We start from the raw sequence: 21,684 nt of genomic DNA on the forward strand, positions 1-21,684 counted from the left end.
TTCTCATCAGATTTTTTTTTTTTTCTTTTTTGCGCACAAAGGCAACTAGGCTACTAACTTAAGACACTGTCTTTGGTGTCTGATGGTTTTTTCAGTTAAACTCTTCCCTGTGTTTCTTACGATATTGCAAATAACATAAAGGTTCTGATTAACACCTTTGTATCAAAAGCCTAGTGGAGACAATGACTCTTGAGAAGAATAGGACAGTGGATCTACCAACCATTAATTTTTCTAGATTTGCTGATCAGTAGTACAAAGGCAAACCATCTGGAAGCTTTATGCCAGTACAAAATTATTTTATTTCCTGGAAGAAAGGCCTTCAGAACCTTGGATCTTAGTATTGAGACTTAGGCTATTTTCTATAAGTCAATATAAGAACCAGTCACCTGAAGAATGATTGTGTGTCTTAAATGACAACACCAAATCAACAGAGGTACTACAATTAAAGAGATTATCTCTTGCGTTGTTCAATGTCTCCTTAAGATTGATATATTCATCTTTAAATTTAATGTTGAGAAAATATTTTTCTCAATGCATTTTGAAAGATTCATGTAATTAGCTTCACGTACTGAGAACTATGTAACTTTCTGCTATGGCTATCAGAATTTTAGCCACTGCATTTAACTCTCAATTGCAGCAACTAATCACAGCCTAGATTTCTAGTCAAAAGCAAGTCCTTTCACTTTTTCTCCCATTCTTGACTTTTGGTCTCCCCCATCCCTCTTCTCACACCCTCCACTTAACAACTCCTAGTTATCTTTCAAGTCCTACTTAGCTCCAGTGGTCCCTGTTCTTAATGGGACAGGTACCCCCCACTGAGTTATGTGCTCCTTCCTCTGGGTTGTTCCTTTGTCCTTTCCTCTAACTCTGGCCATGGATGAGGTGATCCTTGATTTTTCTCACTCCTTTCCTCTACTTAACCTATGTGTACCTTGTCTAATTCTGATCTTTAGTGCCTAGCCCTCAACAGGTGCTTAGTAGACATTTAACCACCAAGGAAGTATAGGGTATAATAAGAATTATTATATCCTATACTTATAAGAATGTGAGGATGTAGAAGTGGAGGAAAAACAGGAGTTGGTTTGGGGCCACAGCAAAGATTTCTGGGAGATGGACCAAAGCTGGATGCTGAGCGTTATTCCTTTTGCTTGCCATGTTCTGGTGTAGCACCTTTGATCTACATAGCTCATATCTTACATAATGTATTTAAAATATGAGTATTAGTATGTGCATGCACATGTGTTTTAGAAGAGCAAGTGAGAAACCAAATCATTGCTTTATTTATACTTTCAAAATTTAATAATATTTGCAAGAATATTAGCAGCACAAAATATGTGCAGTCAGATAATATAATTTAATGTACATGCATATTTGTGATTAGGACAGGTAGAGTTTTATGGGTGAGTCTTAGAATGCATATGGAGGTAAACATGCTAATGATTTATAAGATGTTCCACTGAGTAAATAGAATCATTGTTGTCCTCATTAAAACAATGGTAGAAAATTTATACGTGCTTTTTAGTAGAAAGTGGTATTTCATTTACATGTGGTTTTATTTCTACCGCAGTATCACTGGATCAACTGTGAGAAAATATTTAAATCTCACAAATTCAAGCACCTTCTGTTTCCTAAACATTCACATGGTGTATATATGTGCTCAGAGAATGTTCACCTAATAAACTGTTTACTGACTAATGAAAGAAACTCCGTTTAAAAATAAGAATGATACAATTTTTTTATGGAGTGTGCCATTTCTGGAAACTCAAATAAAAAGGATAAAGATTCTTTCACTTCTCATTTAAAAGCATAACATTTTTGTTAGTATTTTACTTAAAATTTCTTGGCCCAGAAGACAAAAATGTACGGCATTAGATTCACTACTTTAATGATGTGACACAGAAGCAAAAACATTCTTTTCTACCTATGGTGTTGGTATGATTGCCTTTTTAGGAGAGAAAAGAACAACACAATAAATTCCTGTATGGTAAGTCTTTTCCCACCTCTTTAGTTTAAACCTCAAAGGTAATACATATTTAGCAAGCAGACTGGTACCATAAAAATATGTTTGAAATGTGGTAATCATTTATAACATTTGCATGCATTTAATGACTTATGATTACAGAAAGAATGATTTACATTTCACATACTGAGAAAACTTACTCAGTGTCTACTTAGATTTAGCAATGCTCTTAAAACCATTTATGAAAACAACCAGTGTCTAAACACTTGCTATCAGCTGTTTTAGCTCTGCTTTTCATAAATATAACACAATCACAACAAATTAAAGGCAAGTTACTTGACTGTCCTGTTACATTAGCTTGAAGAAATTAATGGCTGGCAATGCTTAGCAGAAAGTGACAGAGCTTTCTCAATAGGCTCACACAGCAATTTTTCTGGGGAAAGTAAGAATCATATCTTTATCAAAATATACAAAATTTTCTTCCTAAGATAATGCCATTCAATCTCACTGATAAAAGTACAATTGTTGTGCTCCTAAAATAGATAGAAATAAGTAGCTACTGTAATTCTTCAGCCCATAAAGTCATTTGTTGGGAGGGAAAAAATGTTATTTTTCTTGAAATTTTCTGATGAGTTACCCTGGATTGGTGATATTACCTATGTGAATGACCTAGAGACAGAACGCAGATCTGGGGCTGCCTGGCTCCACGGCTAATGCTCTTTCCTTTCCATCACACACCTCTTATTTAACTCCTTTGCAAGAAAAAATAAACAAGTCTCTCTGGGTTCCTACACCCTCCCCCCACAGCACCCACCTATATTTTCTATCAGGAGTGGTAGATGTCACAGGTTGAACTGGGTTCCCCCCCAATTTATATCTTGAAGTACTAAACCCCAGTACCTCGAATATGACATTTGGAGATAGGGTCTTTACAAAGGTAATCAAGTTAAAATAAGGTCATTAGGGTAGGCTCTAATCCAATATGACTTGTGTCCTTATAAAAGGGGGAAAGCTGAACACAGAAAAATGTATAGAGGAGAGACAATGTAAAGAGACAATAAAGAGAAGATAGCCACCTACAAGCCAAGGAGAGAGGCCTGGAACATATCCTACGCTCACAGCCCTGGAAAGAACCGACCCTACCCATACCTTAATCTTGGGCTTGGAGTCACCAGAACTGTGAGCCAATACATTTCTGTTCCTTAAGCCATCCAATCTGTGGTACTTTGTTATGGCAGCCCTAGCAAACTAATATAGTAGGCTTTGGACAGAAAAGCTAGAGTTCAATGAAGAAATAGTATGAATGAAGGCAGGACTGGGCTTGCATTTGGGAGACAACTGCGACCACAGCAGGAGATCAGGAAGGAAAGGTTTAAGTGGTAATCACAGTATGAGGAACAATGTCCTCTGTCCATTCCCATACTCTATATCCTTGTGGCCTCCATATTCAATCTGTGGTACATTGTTTTGTTCTTATTCATGGAGACTCATACAATTATTATAGGCTAGAAACAACTTCAGAGATCATTCCTTTCAATTATATAACATTACAAGGTTTTTCAGAAAGTCTTTATCTAAATCCTTCAAATCAAAACCTTATCATCTGTTCCCTTACCTAGTTGTTATTTGACAGCTAAGGAAACGAACTTTTTATTGTCTTCCAATTATTACAATTCCAAAAGTCATTTCCCAATGTTAGATAGTATGTTTTCTAGCAACTGAGACTATTGTCTTTTTCTGTTCTTTCATTATTCAGTTTTGGCTATCGATCGATGAGCACAATTTCACTGTGTGAAATTTCCTAGGATGCAAAAGAGCGATTTATGAGCTATAAATAAAGCCCAGACAAGGTACAGTGAAAACACAATGGAGAGAAAACTTATTGGGTGGCTACTGCATAAAAGGGAAGTCCTAGGGGTTTCTTTTTATATAACTTAATTTTACCTGTTTATCAACTCTCTCACCCTGTGGATTGCTAGACATATTTCACAGATGAGAAACTGAGGCTGAAAGAAGTAATTTCAAGTAACAGAGATGGTAGGTTACTGAGCTGAGATTTGAACCCAGAAAAGCCTGTCTTCCAAACTATGCCTTGGCTATGGGGCCATACTTCCTCTGGCTTAGAATATTTGTTAACAACTGATGTTATCAGAGGCAATACTCATGTAACAGGAGGACTATAACTCTAAAGCTAAATGAAGACTTCTGATACCTGACACCCCATCATATTTATCATGAGTTGTCATCACATGCTTATTTGTTTAACATGGACACCTCAGCATACTTTAAGCACCCTGAAGGTCAGGATGAGCCTGTTTTGGTCACCATTGCATCTTAAGTACCGAGGGCACAACCAGCTATATAAGGTACTCAACTAATATTTGTTGAATGGCTACATTAACAAATAATTGAATCTAGCTTAAATTTTAATTAGGCTGGTGTTATGAGCTGAATTTTATCCCACAAAAATTTATATGTTGAAGTCCTAACCCCTAGTACCCCGAAATGTGACCTTATTTGGAGACAGGATCTTTACAGAGATCTAAGTTAAAATGAGGTCAGTAGGGCAGCCCTAATCCACTGACTGGTGTCCTTCTAAGAGGAGGGAATTAGGACACAGATATGTACACGGGGAGACAATGTCAAGAGACAGGGAAAAGGAGGCTGTTTACGAGCCTGAAACAGAGATCCTTCCCTGATAGCCCTCAGAAGGAAGCAACTCTGCAACACCTTGATTTCAGACTTCTAGCATCCAGAACTGTGAGAAAATAAATTTCTATTCTTTGAGCCACCCAAGCTATAGTACTTTGTTATGGCAGCCCTAGCAAACTAATATGTGATATATTGAAACTAATTCTCTTTCAGTAAAAAGGTGTATGTTAAGATTTGCCCACTACTCAGTCAATGATATCCAAAGTTTTACAGCTGTTCCAGGAGCATTATCATCCATTCTAAGACAACAATTCAACTTAATGCATCTTATACACTGCCCTGGCCAGTTCTAAAAGAAGGCCTATACCATGCATCCCAGAAGGAAGACTAATTATTAAACAATAGAGTTACTCCTTTGGCAAAGAAGAAATGGTATGTTAAACAGGTTGTACAGATTTAGAAGATAACATTGATTTTAAAAATCAATGGAAGGCCTCAATTTTTCCTTTTCTGACCATAGTCTTTGGCAGGCAGTCAGTACAAGAGTCAATAGCGATAAGTGAAGTTGGTTTGCATTTCGAATTTTGCTGGAAGCTGGGGGAAGGAAACCTAAGAAACGCAAGTTCAGTGCCAAAGTAGCTGATTTTGCCGTTAGGAGAATTCACAAGGCTCACAGCTAAAAAGTGAGGTGGCAGAGCAGCAGCCCAACATACCTACCCGCTGGGTTCTTTTCTGGAGGCAGCCCCTTAGGTAAACCATACAGTCTCCCAAAGCTTCTTGTCACGTTTCTCTTCACTGGTGTAACCACGATAATGCTAATGCCTTGTTTTAAGGATTCTACTGGGTATTGGGGTAGATTTACTTCATAACAGTTCATCTTTCAATTGGCTGGGGCTGTAATCACAGGAACTGACCCCCCTTCAAATCTAAAAATCCACAGATCTCATTTATATTCATTTAGTTTCTTCAAACATGACAAGTAGGGAGAATTCTACCGTGATAAAACCAGGATTTTGATATTTTCAAATGCTTTTTTAAAATTGAAAAGTAAACATCCAGGAACATGAAAATGATTTGGGCTTATATTCTAAATGTAGGTTAACTACACTGAAGTATATAAACACTCTAATTGTAATTGTAAATTACCATGTTGTGCAGGAAAACAGACATATGGCAGGTATCTTCATTCACTGAGCTGCACTACAGCTCTTTAACATTAATGGACATCTGATTAAAAAAACCCTAATTTTTAGCAATGCCTTTCCAACTGATATGTCCCAATACTCCTGCGTTTAGAGAATTGTCTTTCTTTTACAGAAACTACAAATCTGACTAAAAATGAAAAGGCCAGATTTATTATTCTAAAATATTGTTTTATAATGAGAAATTACCATTTAGAGACAAGAAAGACTAGAAGAATGAATATTTTTAGGAATCCTAGATTTTCTGGAGTCTTTGTTTAGATATATTTCTTGAATTTTTAAACTGTATAATACATACAGCAAATTTTTAAAAAAATCATCAGTAATACCTATCATAGATTTTTTTCCCTGTAATATACCTTTTTCCTTAAAAAATGACATCACAAAGTTTAATAAATTGTTTTGCCTCATTCAACAATCTTTTCTAAACTGTTTGTCAATTTTTACCCTATATGGTGTTCCTTTTTATTTATTTAACCCTTTGTTGAGCACTGTTTCTAACTTTTCGTTGTTAAAATTAAAAAAAAATGCTGTGATACCACCCTTATCACTAAATTTTTGCATACATATAACAATTATTTTCTTATAAACATTATTTAAAAGTTGAAATGATGGGCCAAAGGAAAAGCACATTTTAAAAACTTCTCATATGAATTACCCAATAGCCTTTCATGAAGGTTGTACCAATTTACATGACCACAGATGGAATAGCCAAATACTTGTTTCTTTTATTTTGTTCATCACGACCACAACACTGTGTTCAAATTATTGTAGTTTCATAACATCTGGTAGAACAAGGCCCTAACGCTTTACCTTCAAAATTTCCATATTTCCCCAAGTTTCATTCTTTCGGTTTAGAATCACTTTGTCAAGTAATACTCCCATATTCCACTAGGATTTTATTTGAATGGAATTGTAGTTTTCATTGTAAAAACATTGTTCTACATAGATAATACAATTTTGTACCCTAAAAAGAATTTATAAATGGATTCTGCTAAGGGAATCAGTACTGTTTAGTAAGACTATTTCTAGAAGGAAGTCATAAACAAAAGTGGCTATTCTGAAAAATAAATCCTTATGACACAGTTTTAGTATAATAAACAATGATGTATACTACACACATTTTAAAAATATGAAATAATAGAAAACAGATGCTATTTTAAGAGCAGGATAATGTTTTGGAATAAGGAGGGATCTCCTAACACCTCAAGTTTTCTTAGACAAGAAGTAGGAAAACTTCTAGGGAAGGGAGAAATTGTTCTTTATGATAAGAATCTAATTAAAGTGCCAAGGAATGATAAAAGCATAAGAACAATAAAGGCAATAATCAATACAGTATTTGGTCTGAATTTGAAAGACTTATGTAAGAACTGATTCAGGGCCTTTATACTGTACTGGCTAGAGATACCCAGAAAATACAGACTTGAAGAAAACCAGGAATTACCTATTAGTTTTCAAGGGAAAACTCTCAAAAGTAAGATGGCCAATGGGAAGGTGTTGCTTAAATTCTAAAATCATAGATCTACACAGTCATGGTCCCCATTGAAATGTGATGAAGGCTACCATCACCATCTTTGAAGAAAATGCACATATGTACAAACACGCTATTCTGCTTATACCTCAAAGAGGTTTGGCATCTTCAGGTTAAGAATACCTGCCTTGTCAAAAGGAAATACAAGATAAAGGAAACATTTGATACAGAAATTTTCAGAATGATGGCAAAGATCTCATTGAGTGAGTGGTTGGAATTTATGTTTTTAACTGAGGTAGGGGAAAATCTGGCAAATATGAAGACTTTGGACTGTTGTTTGGAACCTGCCTCTACTAACTCCTCCCCTGAAATTGTTCTAAGACATGTACCCGTAACATCTTTGTTAATGAAATGATATAGCTTACTTGATTTATGTTATTTGATCTCTGACATATGACACTGCTAACCACTGACAACATACTCTTGGTTTTTTGAAGTTTGGCTCCATTTTCACTAACCTACGTGTCTTGACAGTGCTCTACTTTCAGACATTGACGAGAGGAAGAAATACATATTGGAAGAAACTAGAAAAAAGCAATTAATAAAAATAAACCTAAAATTAAATAATTAGGAAATAAAAACAGTAAATAGGATTAAAAATAAAAAACTTGTTATTTGAAAATACCTGTAGATAAATTCTTTGTAAGACTGATTAAGGAAAAAAGTAGAGAAAAAAATGGACAAGATTAGTAAGCAAAAAGAATACATAAACTCAGGTATAGTATATGGTGACAGAATTATAAAACCATAAATATTACATGGAGGTGTACGGCAACAGGTGTGAAAACACAGAGGGATTAATGCCTTCTGTTTAGTATACGATGACCCATATTGACCAATGTAGAAGTAGAGAACTGGAAAAGACCAATTTCATGGAAGAGATTGGAAAAGTGATTTAAGATGCACCACTGCAAAAGCCACCAGGGAGTTGGATAGTTGGATCAACTATCACAAATATCCTCTACAAAGCATTTCTGAGCTCAAAAGAAAGTAAGGGAAATTCCCAAGGAATAAACCAAACAGAGCTGAAAAGTGAATTAGAAAAAAACACATCTTTCAAGAAAAGGGGGAGAACCGGCAAACTCTTGTGTTTCAACAAGGGCTCTGGGTAGGCTCTATGTACTCTTTTCCTGTCCCATCCTCAAACCTTCCCCTGGAGGCAACGATTATCTTGGACTCTGTGTTCACACAAAGTTCTGCTTGGTTTTGATAGAAATAATACACTGACATAGTCTTCTGTGACCTGAGTTTTTCACTCAGTATTGTGTTCATAAGAATATCCCTATGTTTACTGATAACCACGTGGAATAAGAGACACAATTACTTTTCAATTAATAAACAGAGAGAAACAAAATATCCAAAACCATCTACGTTTTGGAATGTACCTTAAAGTCAATGCTAAGGAAAAACAAAGGGAAAAACAACACAGCAGTAAACTTCAACCTCCCTCCCCAAATTTTCCTAAACAGCTCCCATCCCTCTCCCTTACGTATTCTTAACTTCTTCAGACAACTAATGGAGGACTTAATGCTAAAAGCCTTTAAGTGAACCCCAGGGACCCGTTTCCCCGGGTTGGCCCTCCCCAGAAAGGCAGGCGCCTCAGCTGGAAAGCCTGGGGAGGCTCAGGGTGGTGGCTGGGGCAGAGAGGAGGGTTCCTCCCGCAGTGAAAGGGGCAGGGGTACAACGGTGTAAAGTAGGGTCCCCCATAATGGGGGACACAGAAATGGAGTCCCGATGTCAGGGGAAAGCACACTGGTCCTCTTGGGAGAGGAGGTCCGACAGTCCCCACCTCTGTCAGTGGGGAGAAATCATTGCTTGGCCGACTGCCCATCTTGCTCCAGTTATGGAACCAAACTTGGATGAAGTCCTTCTGCAGCTGGAGCTGCCCAGCGATGCAGCTGATCTGCTGGGGTGTGGGCTTCTGGCACTGCAGGAAGAGTTTCTCCAGGCTGTTTCCGATGTGTCTCTCCCTGTATGCCCGTCTATGCTTCCCAGCCTGCTGCAGGATCGTCTCCATTTTGCATAAGCCCAGAAGGTTCTCCATGTCCACTTGCTCCAGCCACATCTTCAGCAGCAGTCGCAGCTTCCACATGTTGGTGAGGCTCAACTGCTGGGCCTCGAAGCACCAGATGGTCGTCTGGCTCAGCGTCCTTCCAAAAAGAGCCCCCATGAGCAACCCCACGTCGGCCTGAGAGTACCCCAGGGTCATCCTCTTCTGCCTCAGCTCCTTGGCCAACTGCTCCATCTCCTGTACGGCAGAGACGTCTTCTGGCAGCGCCAGCGTCGGGATGCACTGCAGGTCGATGCAGTGCCCGGGGAAGGCGACCTCAGAGGGTCTTGGGAACCAAGCGCTCACCTTTCCAGCTCCGACCCGGGGCCGGCAAGGCATCATCCCATCCTGGAATTCGCACGGCGGGGGACCTGGGGACAGTGCCCACACCTCAGGGTCTGGGCACATCCCCGGCCTGACCTCTGGCCGGACCATCAGCCTGCCGGGGGCCGCCTGGGCGCTCAACTCGATTGGAGTGTCAACCCGCACCGGCACTGGTCCTGCGGGCCTGTCCCCACCAGTGCCCGGCATGGGGAAGTTTGAGGGGCTGTGTCCGGCCATGGGGTAAGACCGCTCAGAGCAGGGAGTCTGGTAGGAACGGACGGCTCTCCAGGCTTCGGAACAGCCACCAGCCTCGCCCTCGAGCCCCGCCCCCCAGTGGGCTGAGGTGGCAGTGCAGGCGGGAGAAACTGAGGCCGAGGGTGTGTATGGGAGCTGGCGGGGGAAATCTGGTAGATCCTACTGATAACTGCCTGGTCCCCAGGGTTAGGGGAGGGGCTCCCCTACCCTGAACTTTGCTTCCAACTCCTTCCGAAGTGCAAGTCTCTCTCTTGGGCTTTGCAGCTCCAAGCTGTCTGGGATCCCTTAGTCACTGAGTCCATCCTCTCCCTGAAGGGAACCTAGGTGTTTCCTTTCAGCTCTTCTGAACTCTGGTATCTAATCTCTTTTCTCCACGAAATGTGAATGACCGCTTCAGGCCTCACAAATATTTGTTAAATATCTCTATACCAGGTTTTTTTTCTTTATGCTACCCCTTAATTCATTAACTGTCCCCTCACTGCTATCTTCATGGTCACAAGTACTGCCAACGTCTTTCCACCTGCACATCTTCAGTCCCTGTGCCCTAGGAAACCTAAGCATCCCTGCCTGAATTTCTAGTTAGCATCAGTTTACTGTCAGATTCTGTCCCTCACCCCCGCATTCCGTCAGATTCCACTCTCACTGGGGCCAAGTTTCCTAACTAATTCCATGTTTGCCCCACCAGTCCTTCAAGTCCTTTGCTCCCCATCCTAACTCAGCTTCCTGGTGCAGAGTTTCCACATACAACAGAGGCCTATGTGTTTCATCTTTCTCCCCTCTGGAGACAGGTCTCTGGACTGGCCCTACCTGCTGTTCCCTACGGAGGACACTCCTTGCAATACCTTACTCACCAACATCAGGCTCCTCTATCCCTGACACCTCTCCCATCAGAGACCCAAGGATCTTAGAATATTTGTCCCTCCATCATGTCCCCAGCTCGGGTAACCAGTCCTAGGCCCTGGGTGGAGAAAGCTAAGGAGGGAAGGGGAAGAGAAGATCAGACCTCAGGTTCAAAGCTTCCAAGGAGGAGCTTTAGGAAAGAAGAGAGGACAGCGATCCTGGCTGGATAATCCCAGCCTCTTGCCCTTTCACTCTCCAACTCAACCATGATGAGGCTCTACTCTACCCACATCTACTGAAATTGCTCTTGATGAAGTCATTGGTAACCTTCCAACTGTCAAATCTGACAGCCTTTTAAAAGTCTTCATCTTACTAAACTTCTCTGCAGTATCTGACAATGCTGACTACTCTTCTTGCGCCTCTGTTTTAAATTCCATGAAACGCTGGTAACAGTCAAATCTGTATTTCAGCCTTGACTTTTCTTTTAATTTCCAGTCTGTATTTCCCATTGCCCCAAATCAAATTCATTATATGCATTTCTAAGCCCGCTGCTCCTCTAGGGCTCCCTGAGCTGGTTGATGGCATTATCACCCACTCAGTCACCCAAATTGAAACGCAGGAATTGTTCCTGACCTTTCCCATGCTCCGCAGGGCATCAAATCTTCCGTTGTGGGTCTCCTAAAACAGCTGAGCTCTACGATCTCCTCTCTAGCCTCATCTTACTGTTTTAATTTAGGCCAAATAATTTCTCACTTGCATTATCATAATAACCTTACAATTGGTTTCTTCTGCGTCTCCTTTCAAGTTATCTTTCATACCTGTGCTAGAGGTAATTTTCCCCAAACCAAACCAAACCAAACCAAAACAAACCTAACCAAACCCAACCGAATGAAAAAATAATCTAACCATGTCATTTTTCTCTTAAATTTTTTCAAAATCTAGCCCCTCTTTCCCCAATCAACAAGGTGGGCATTCCAAATCCTGAGTATGGAACACAGTGTTTTTCACCATCTGGCCCCCTCTTCCTTCCTTTCCCAGCCTCGTCTACCAAACTTCCCCAAGCTCTCTGCACCCCCAGCTTACTCCATCCATGCTCAGTGGGAATACTTCACTTTGTAATAAAGATGCCACAATTTTCGTGGCTATTATGCTTTTCTTCATGCTGCTCCTTCTATCAGAAACAGCTTCCCCTGCTTGTTGGTCTCATTCTCTCATATCATTCAAGATTCTGCTCAAATGTCACTTCGAAAGAGAAGCTTTCCCTGACCACTCTTTCTAAAACAGCAACCCTTGTCACTCTCTGTTCCCTTTATTAACCTACTCTTTTTTTTTATATTAATAGGTACTGCCACCTAATATATAATTATTTATCTCTCTGTTTATTGTTTGTCTCTGTGCTGCCAAGAGAGCAGGGATTTTGCCTAGTTCACCGCTGTGTCTACAGGGCCCACAACTGTGCTTGGCTCAGTAAACCTTCCTGAGTAAATGAAGTGTGCTGTATTTCCAGTTACCTTTACGTCACAGTTTACAGGACACTTTATGGTGAGACCTTCCCCCAGGCAGAGTTAATTAATGCTTTTGTGGCCCCCTCCTTGTACTTGATATATGTTTTTACTATAACATTTATCAGTAATTATTTATTTTATGTCTCTGTCTTTCCAGCTAGGTACTTAAGGGCATGCATGTAGATGTTATATAGCCTGGAACATAATAGAACCCTGAGTGATACACTGCTCAATAAATGTTTGCTGAATGAGTGAATGAATCCTCACCTCTACAGTCCTGAGAGTGAAGTACATTTAGTTTCAGTTTAACAATGAGAAACTTGACCCTACCAGGTGCCTCTCCGTACTTTCTCTCCTGTACTAGAACAGGCCCTTATGTAGATGGGGGTAGTAGTACTATGAGACTAAATTCAACTCAACACTATAGAAAATAAGGTTGTAGAAATGGCCTTGAAGCCATGGTAGAGGGAAAAAGTATCAAGAAATCGCTGCCATCTCTACAGGCTGTGTATTTGCTTATTTGTTGAATGCCTGCATCTCCACTGCAAACCTGGCTAGAATGTATGCTTGTAAAGAGCAAGGTCCTTGTCTGTCTGGCTTACTGCTAGATTCTCAGCACTTGGAACTATACTTGGCACAAAGTGGGAAGTCAAGAGATATCTGTTTAATGATAAATAAATGAATCTCTGCAGCATTAATGGTGAAAAGACTTCCACATTTGCCTTGGGTTATGTTTTAAGATGACAGTCTATGAAAAACAGTTTGCAATATACAAAATTTCACTGCTATCTATTCTTTCCAAGTATACCTACATGCTGTTTTTTCAATATTACAAAGCAACCAGCGCCTGCTAAACACAATGAAAGGTGGATCACAAAGAGAATAAGAGACAACAATTATATAAGTTAAGGCCCACATAGTGAAACCAGCCCATTTGCAAAAGAAAACCACAGAGAAATGCTTCATAAGTTGTCTAAAACAATAGGTAAGTAAAAATGTTTTTGGTGAATTGGAAAAAGTGAGGAAAGCTTCATTATATTAACTGAGATAAAACAGAGTAGCTTAAAACGTTTACTAAATTAAAAAGTAAGGGTATATGAACTTGATGGGTTTTAAATTAACTTGGATACTCTCAAATTAACGTTGTCTCTGTACTTGGTCGGATCTCATCTGCCACTGTGCCTATCTCCTGGTTTATGTATATGTGTTATTGTGAATAAAAACCCATATTCTTAAGAGAAGTCTTGACACCTCCTTAAAAGTGTATTTAATGTGCTATAGAAATGGGGTGATCGGGGGAAAAAACCAGGAGCATATTTGGTTGGAACAGAAATAGGGATCAGGGAAGGCAGGTGATGGGAATGCCCAAGACGACCAGCACTGTTTGGGCTGGGGCGCTTGAGAGGCTAATCCATCACCTTCAACAAACCCTGAGACCCCTTAGTAAGTGATTAGATTACAATGTAAGAATCAGGCCAGTCGTATCCATAGGGAATTATAGAGTAAGGATAAGAAACACATGGTCCCAGGCCCCATGTATTTATAACCTAAATGGAGGAGAAGAGAAGCTGTCAGGAGAGCAGGACAGCTACATTTGCCCAAAGAGAAGTTAACGGTTTTCTATTATTAGGATCTTTGGAATTAAGAGAAAGTTAAGTTTTAAGCTGAAATACACAAAGCATCAGGATTTGTGAACTTAAGCTCTCCTTAAGTAGCTTCTAATCTAAGATGTCAAAAACAACTGCCAAGATCACTAATGGTAAGAAGCAGAAAACAGTGGAGGCAAAGTTAATGATAAATGTCCTTGTGGGTCTTGGTTCAAGTTTCATCTCTTTGAAAAGCTTGGCCAATACACTCAGGACTACAGTGATCTCCGTCCTCTCTGAACTTAGTGTCTTTCCATTCAGATACATTGTCTGCTTTATAAAGCCGGCTGGAGTTTCATGTCATAGCTCCGACCCAGGAGATACGGAAATGTCTCTGAACAGACATTACAGATACCATTTATTTTGTACTTATGTGCCAAACAATGTGCTAATGCCTGAGCTATGCACAGTACTCTGAGGATGGTAAGTGCATAAAAGCACCTGGATGAGAGGGAGATCTGGTTTTGATTTACATCATCCTATTGATCAGTTATCTCGTTAACCAGGAAGGTGATCCCTGCTTCCGCATCTCTCCAAATGCATCTCTCCCAAAGCTGCTCATGCCCCAGATGCAGGACACAGCTTTGTTCAGGACTATGTGAGGAGTTTCATTTCTCTGTTGGAGGCTCGAAAAAATACTTTTTGAATGTAATTAGATCAACAGAGAAGATCTAAGAATAATGTACAAGTCAGGCAGAGAGGGCCAGGCCCGCTAGATGGTGCCAATTTTATAGTTTTTCCCACTCTACATGTATCCTAGTAACTGAGCATTGACCAGGCATCAGTGTGTAAAGGCACTGTCACCAGAAGGGCAGGTATAGGTCCCCAAGAACCATACTAGTCAAGGAGACAAAAAGCAAAGGCAGGAGACAAGATCCAGAGATCAGTTACTGGGAAGTCCCTCTCTGGGTTTAGGAAGTAAAGTGAGAAACCCAGGAGAACGGTGATAACTGTCCAGTAAGGAAAGATGCCCCCACCTCACAGTGAGAGAGTTAACACCACACACCACAACAATTTAGTTCACTGAAACTACCTCAAAATACACTGAAATGATTAAACTGTCCATTCTCTGGGTGGATTTTCAAGTAGAAAACTATATAAAGCAAAGTGAGCAGGGGGACTCAAGATGGCAGAATAGAAGGACACGGAATTCGTCTCTCCTCACATATACATCAAGAATACATCTACAAATGGAACAATTCTCACAGAGCACCTGCTGAACATTAGCGGAAGACTTCGGACACCTAAAAGGACAAGAAAAATCCCCTCATAACCTGTAGGAGGAAAGAAAGAAGAAAAAAAGAAAAGGAAGCAAAACAGGGATCAGCACCCCTGGCGGGAAGCTGAAGGTGAGAGGAGGTCCCTGCACTCAGAAAAACTCCCTCTCGGTGGGGAAATTAGCTGCGACAGAAAAGGACCTTTGGGGGATCAGAGGAGAATGCAGCAGACAGTTTCTGAAGGCAGGACAAGGTAAGAACTACACAAGTGGTCAACACCGCAGCTCTGCGCATTCCAGCCTGAGTCCTGAGTTGCCAGTTGTCGAGGGTGGGGCTTGGTGCTGGAAGGTGGGATTTGGAGTGCGGACCCAGGAGGGGACAGCTGTTGGCTGCGAAAAGACAGCCTGAAGGGACAGGAGTAAGGAGCTACACAACCAGGAAAGTCTGCGGGAAAAGTGCGGGACACCATAGAAGCAAGGCGTCATTGTTGAGTGGTACGCAAGGGGCGGGGCCACCATTACAACCCCTCTCCCCACCTGCTGGCTTCTTCTGCCTCCACAGGCACTGGGAGGGGCTCCCATCTGAGTGGGCTTGCCTGCCCCTCGGGCCAGGTTCTCCTACGCCCACGTGGGCTCCAGGGTCCTGAGCGCCACCCATCCCAAAGCCTCCTTGGGAATCAGCCCTGGGCTCCCCTGCCTGGGACAGGAGTGTACTGATGCTGGCAGGGGCTGAATGCTAAAGTGTGGGGTTGGGAGAGCAGATCAGGGAGAGGAGTTCTCTTGGCTGCGCAGAACAGCAGAGGGGACGGGTGTCAGGGGATGCGTGGCTCCAAATGCCCCTAGGGGAAGCGTCATCTGCCTGGAAAGTGAGGCATCATTGTTGAGTGGTGAGTGGTGGGGGGCTGCCCCTGCCCCCGCATGCCAGCTCCTGCCTCCACGGTCTCTGGGAGGTACTCCTGGCACAGCGAGCATGCCACAGTCCGTTGCAATGGCCTGCTGGTCCCTGCTGCTGCAGCCAACTCACACACACCCCAACTGTGCCCTCTGTACCCCATCCCAGCCCCAAGCAGCCACGGCTTTTGCTCCCTCAGCTGGGCAAGGAACAGATGCCTAAGGATGGCGCACAGGCGGATGCGGGGTCAAAAGCAAAGCTGAGCCCCAGGGGTGGTGCAACTGAGGAAGAGGAATGGAAATCTTTCTGTGCAGCTGCACAGGCCATGGATTAAATCCCCAAGATCGGCTTGGTAAATCCCACATCTGTGGAATACCTGAATGGACAATGAGTGTTCCCACAACTGAGACTGGTCTGGCCTTCACAGCAGTGGACTCTGGGGGCAAGAACATGGGGGAGTTAGGTCAGGTCAGGGTCTGAGCTGGCCCCACAGAGCCCACAACAGGTCCAGAGACCAACCTAGAAGTACTGGAAGGCCTCCAGGGGAAGTTGGGACTGGCTCTGGTTCACTGGGGGAGCAAGGACACTGACAGAGCAGGCCCGAGGAAAATATTCTTATTACGATTATTATTTTTTTGGGTTTGTTTCATTTTGTTCACTTGTTGGTGTTGTTGCTTTTATTATTTTTTAACCTTTTTATTTTTTCTTTTGTATTTTTTTGCGGTACGCAGGCCTCTCACTGTTGTGGCCTCTCCCGTTGCGGAGCACAGGCTCCGGACACGCAGGCTCAGCAGCCATGGCTCACGGGCCTAGCCGCTCCGTGGCATGTGGGATCTTCTTGGACCGGGGCACGAACCCATGTCCCCTGCAACAGCAGGTGGACTCTCAACCACTGCGCCACCAGGGAAGCCCTTCATTTTTTAATATATATATTTTTTATTTTTCTATTTTTACTTTATTTTTGTTTTGTGTTTTTTTCTTGTTTTTGGTCTTTGTTTTTTATTTTATTCTTTTTAAATTGTTTTTATGTGTATATTTTATGTTTTCTTCACTTTCTGGTTTATTGTTTGCTTTGGTTTTTATTTTTCATTTTTCATTTTTGTTAGTTTACTCCTCACTGACTGTTCTCATTTTCTAATTATTTTTATTTATTTATTTTTGGCTGCATTGGGTCTTTGTTGCTGCATGCGGGCTTTCTCTAGTTGCAGCGAGCGGGGGCTACTCTTTGCTGAGGTGCACGGGCTTCTCACTGTGGTGTCTTCTCTTGTTGCAGAGCACAGGCTCTAGGCACGCGGTCTTCAGTAGTTGTGGCATGTGGGCTCAGTAGTTGTGGCGCACAGGCTTAGTTGCTCCGCGGCACATGGGATCTTCCTGGACCAGGGCTCGAACCCATGTCCCCTGCATTGGCAGGTGGATTCTTAACCACTGTGCCACCAGGGAAGCCCCTCATTTTTGAATTCTTTTGTTTGCTTGTTCTCTTTTTTTTCTGTGTGTGTGTGTGTTGTGTTGTTGCTGCTCTTTGTTTTTGCTTTTGCTATTTGTCTTGGGTTTTGTTTGTCTGTTTGTTTTGTTTTCTTTTTTTGTGCCTCTGGCTGCACTGTGCAGCTTGCAGGCTCTTGGCTCCCTGGCCAGGGATCGGGCCTGGGCCTCTGGGGTGGGAGCACTAAGCCCAGGATGCTGGACCACCAGAGAACTCCTGGGCCCAGGAAATATTAATCAGTGTGAGCTCTCCTGAGGTATCCATATCAACATCAAGACACAGCTCCACCCAACTGCCTGTAGGCTCCAGTGCTGGATACCTCATGCCAAACAACCAGCAAGACAGCAACACAGCCCAACGCATCAGCGGATAGGCTACCTAAAGTTGAACTAGCTCACAGACACCCCAGAAAACACACCACATGACGTGGCCCTGCCCATCAGAGGAAAAAGATTCAGCTCCACCCACCAGAGCGGATGCACCAGTCCCTCCCACCAGGAAGCCTACACAAGCCCCTGAACCAACCTCACTCACCAGCAGGCAGACAACAGAAGTAAAAGGAACTACGAGCCTGCAGCCTGCAGAAATGAGACCATAAACACAGTAGGTTAGACAAAATGAGAGGACAGAGAAATATGTTGCAGACGAAAGAGCAAGGTAAAATCCCACAAGACCAAATAAATGAAGAGGAAATAGGCAATCTACTTGAAAAATAATTCAGAGTAATGATAGTAAAGATGATCCAAGATCTCAGAATTAGAATGGAGGCATAGATTGAGAAGATACAAGAAATGTTTAACAAGGACTTAGAAGAACTAAAGAACAAACAATCAGTGATGAACAACACAATAACTGAAATTAAAAATACACTAGAAGGAATCAATAGCAGAATAACTGAGGTGGAAGGACGGAAAAGTGACCTGGAAGATAGAATGGTGGAAATAACTGCCACAAAGCAGAATAAAGAAAAAAGAATGAAAAGAAAGGAGGACACTCTCAGAGACCTCTGGGACAACATTAAAGGCAACAATATTCGAATTATAGGGGTACCAGAGAAGAAGAGAAAGGAAAAGGGCCTTAGAAAATATTTGAAGGGATTATAGTAGAAAACTTCCCGAACATGTGAAAGGAAATAGTCAATCAACTCCAGGAGGTGCAGGGAGTCCCATACAGGATAAACCCAAGGAGAAACACGCTGAGAAATATATTAATCAAACTAACAAAAATTAAATACAAAGAAAAAAAAATTAAAAGCAGCAAGGGAAAGGCAACAAATAACTACAAGAGAATCCCCATCAGTTTATCAGCTGATTTTTCAGCAGAAACTCTGCAGGCCAGAAGGGAGTGGCAGGACATATTTAAAGTGATGAAAGGGAAAAACCTACAACCAAAATTACTATACCCAGCAAGGATCTCATTCAGATTTGATGGAGAAATCAGAAGCTTTACAGACAAGCAAAAGCTAAGACAATTCAGCACGACAAAACCAGCTTTACAACAGATGCTAAAGGAACTTCTCTAGGCAGGAAACACAAGAACAGAAAAAAACCTACAAATACAAACCCAAAACAATTAAGAAAATGGTAATAGAAACATACATATTGATAATTACCTTAAATGTAAATGGATTAAATGCTCCAAGCAAAAGACATAGATTGGCTGAATGGCTACAAAAACAAGACCCGTACATATGTTGTCTACAAGAGACCCATTTCAGACCTAGGGATACATACAGACTGAAAGTGAGGGGATGGAAAAAGATATTCCATGCAAATGGAAATCAAAAGAAAGTTGGAGTAGCAATACTCATATCAGACAAAATAGACTTTAAAGACTATTACAAGAGACAAGGAAGGACACTACATAATGATCAAGGGATCAATCCAAGAAGAAGATATAACAATTGTAAGTATTTATGTACCCAACATAGGAGCACCTCAATACATAAGGCAAATGCTAAGAGCCATAAAAGGGGAAATCGACAGTAACACAATAATAGTGGGAGACTTCAACACTCCACTTACACCAATGGATAGATCATCCAGACAGAAAATTAATAAGGAAGCAAAAGCCTTAAATGACACATTAGACCAGATAGATTTAACTGAAATTTATAGGACATTCCAACCGAAAGCAGCAGAATACACTTTCTTCTCAAGTGCACATGAAACATTCTCCAGGATAGATCACATCTTTGGTCACAAATCAAGCCTTGGTAGATTTAAGAAAACTAAAATCGTATCAAGCATCTTTTCCGACCACAAGGCTATGGGATTAGACATCAATTACAGGGGAGAGACCATTAAGATGGCGGAGGAGTAAGATGTGGAGATCACCTTCCTCCCCACAAATACATCAGAAATACATCTACATGTGGAACAGCTCCTACAGAACACCTACTGAACGCTGGCAGAAGACCTCAGACTTCCCGAAAGGCAAGAAACACCCACGTACCTCGGTAGGGCAAAAGAAAAAAGAAAACAACAGAGACGAAAGAATAGGGATGGGACCTGCACCTCTGGGAGGGAGCTGTGAAGGAGGAAAAGATTCCACACACTAGGAAGCCCCTTCACTGGCGAAGATGGGGGGTGGCGGGGGTGAAGCTTCCAACCACGGAGGAGAGCGCAGCAATAGGGGTGCAGAGGGCAAAGCGGAGAGATTCCCACACAGAGGATTGGTGCCGACCAGCATTCACCAGCCTGAGAGGCTTGTCAGCTCACCCACCAGGGCGGGTGGGGGCTGGGAGCTGAGGCTCAGGCTCTGAAGGTCAAATCCCAGGGAGAGGACTTGGGTTGGCTGCGTAAACACAGCCTGAAGGGGGCTAGTGCGCCACAGCTAGCCGGGAGGGAGTCCGGGAAAAAGTGTGGAACTGCCTAAGAGGCAAGAGACCATTGTTTCGGGGTGCACGAGGAGAGGGGATTCAGAGCATCATCTAAATGATCTCCAGAGACGGGCGTGAGCCATGGCTATCAGCGTGGACACTGGAGATGGGCATGAAAAGCTAAGGCTGCTGCTGCAGCCACCAACAAGAAGCCTGTGTGCGAGCACAGGTCACTATCCACACCTCCTCTCCAGGAGCCTGTGCAGCCTGCCACTGTCAAGTCCCATGATCCAGGGACAACTTCCCCAGGGGAACACATGGTGCACCTCAGGCTGTTGCAACGTCATGCCGGCCTCTGCCACCGCAGGCTCGCCCCAAGTTCCATATCCCTCCCTCCACCCCTGGCCTGAGTTAGCCGCAGCCCCCTAATCAGCTAATTAACCCCATTCTGTCTCAGCAAAGAACAGACACCCTCAGGCGACCTACACACAGAGACGGGGCCAAATCCAAAGCTGAACCCCAGGATCTGTGCGAACAAAGAAGAGAAAGTGAAATCTCTCCCAGCAGCCTCAGGAGCAGCAGATTAAATCTCCACAATCAAGTTGATGTACCTGCATCTGTGGAATACCTGAACAGACAACGAATCATCCCCAAATTAAGGCAATGGACTTTGGGAGCAACTGTAGACTTGGAGTTTGCTTTCTGCATCTAATTTGTTTCTGGTTTGGTGTTTATCTTAGTTTAGTATTTAGAGCTTATTATCACTGGTAGATTTGTTTACGGATTTGGTTGCTCTCTTCCTTTTTTTCTTTATATATATATATATATTTTTTTTTTTTTTCTTTTTCTCTTTTTGTCAGTGTGTATATGTATGCTTCTTTGTGTGATTTTTGTCTGTATAGCTTTGCTTTTACCATTTGTCCTAGGGTTCTGTCTTTTTTTTTTTTTAGTATAGTTTTTAGCACTTGTTATCATTGGTAGCTTTGTTTTTTGGTTTGGTTGCTATCGTCTTTCCTTTTTTGTCCTTTTTTATTAATTCTAATTTTTTAATTTTTAATAATTTTTAGAAGAATTTATTTTAATAATTTAATTTCTTTCTTTCTTTCTTTTTTTCTCGCTTTTCTTTTGAGCTGTGTGGCTGACAGGGTCTTGGTGCTCAGGCCGGGTGTCAGGCCTGTGCCTCTGAGGTGGGAGAGCCGAGTTCAGGACATTGGTCCACCAGAGATCTCCCGGCTCGATGTAATATCAAATGGCGAAAGCTCTCCCTGAGATCTCCATCTCAATGCTAAGACCCAGCTCCACTCAACAAC

General features: G+C 42.0%; 2 protein-coding genes across 4 annotated transcripts in view; both read right to left on the minus strand.

Annotated features, from left to right (window-relative positions):
• Nucleotides 1-21,684, minus strand: part of ARB2A (ARB2 cotranscriptional regulator A) — a 419,560-nt gene that overhangs the window by 99,191 nt on the left and 298,685 nt on the right. The window lies entirely within an intron of this gene.
• POU5F2 (POU domain class 5, transcription factor 2) lies at nt 8,886-9,956 on the minus strand (the record flags this gene model as incomplete). Its single annotated transcript, XM_082651760.1, has 1 exon — nt 8,886-9,956. The coding sequence occupies one exon, from the start codon at nt 9,954-9,956 to the stop codon at nt 8,886-8,888; it is 1,071 nt and encodes a 356-aa protein (XP_082507886.1).

The sequence above is a fragment of the Grampus griseus genome (genome assembly GCF_964374135.1).
Source record: "Grampus griseus genome assembly, chromosome: 3".
In the NCBI taxonomy this organism is placed as follows: domain Eukaryota; kingdom Metazoa; phylum Chordata; class Mammalia; order Artiodactyla; family Delphinidae; genus Grampus; species Grampus griseus.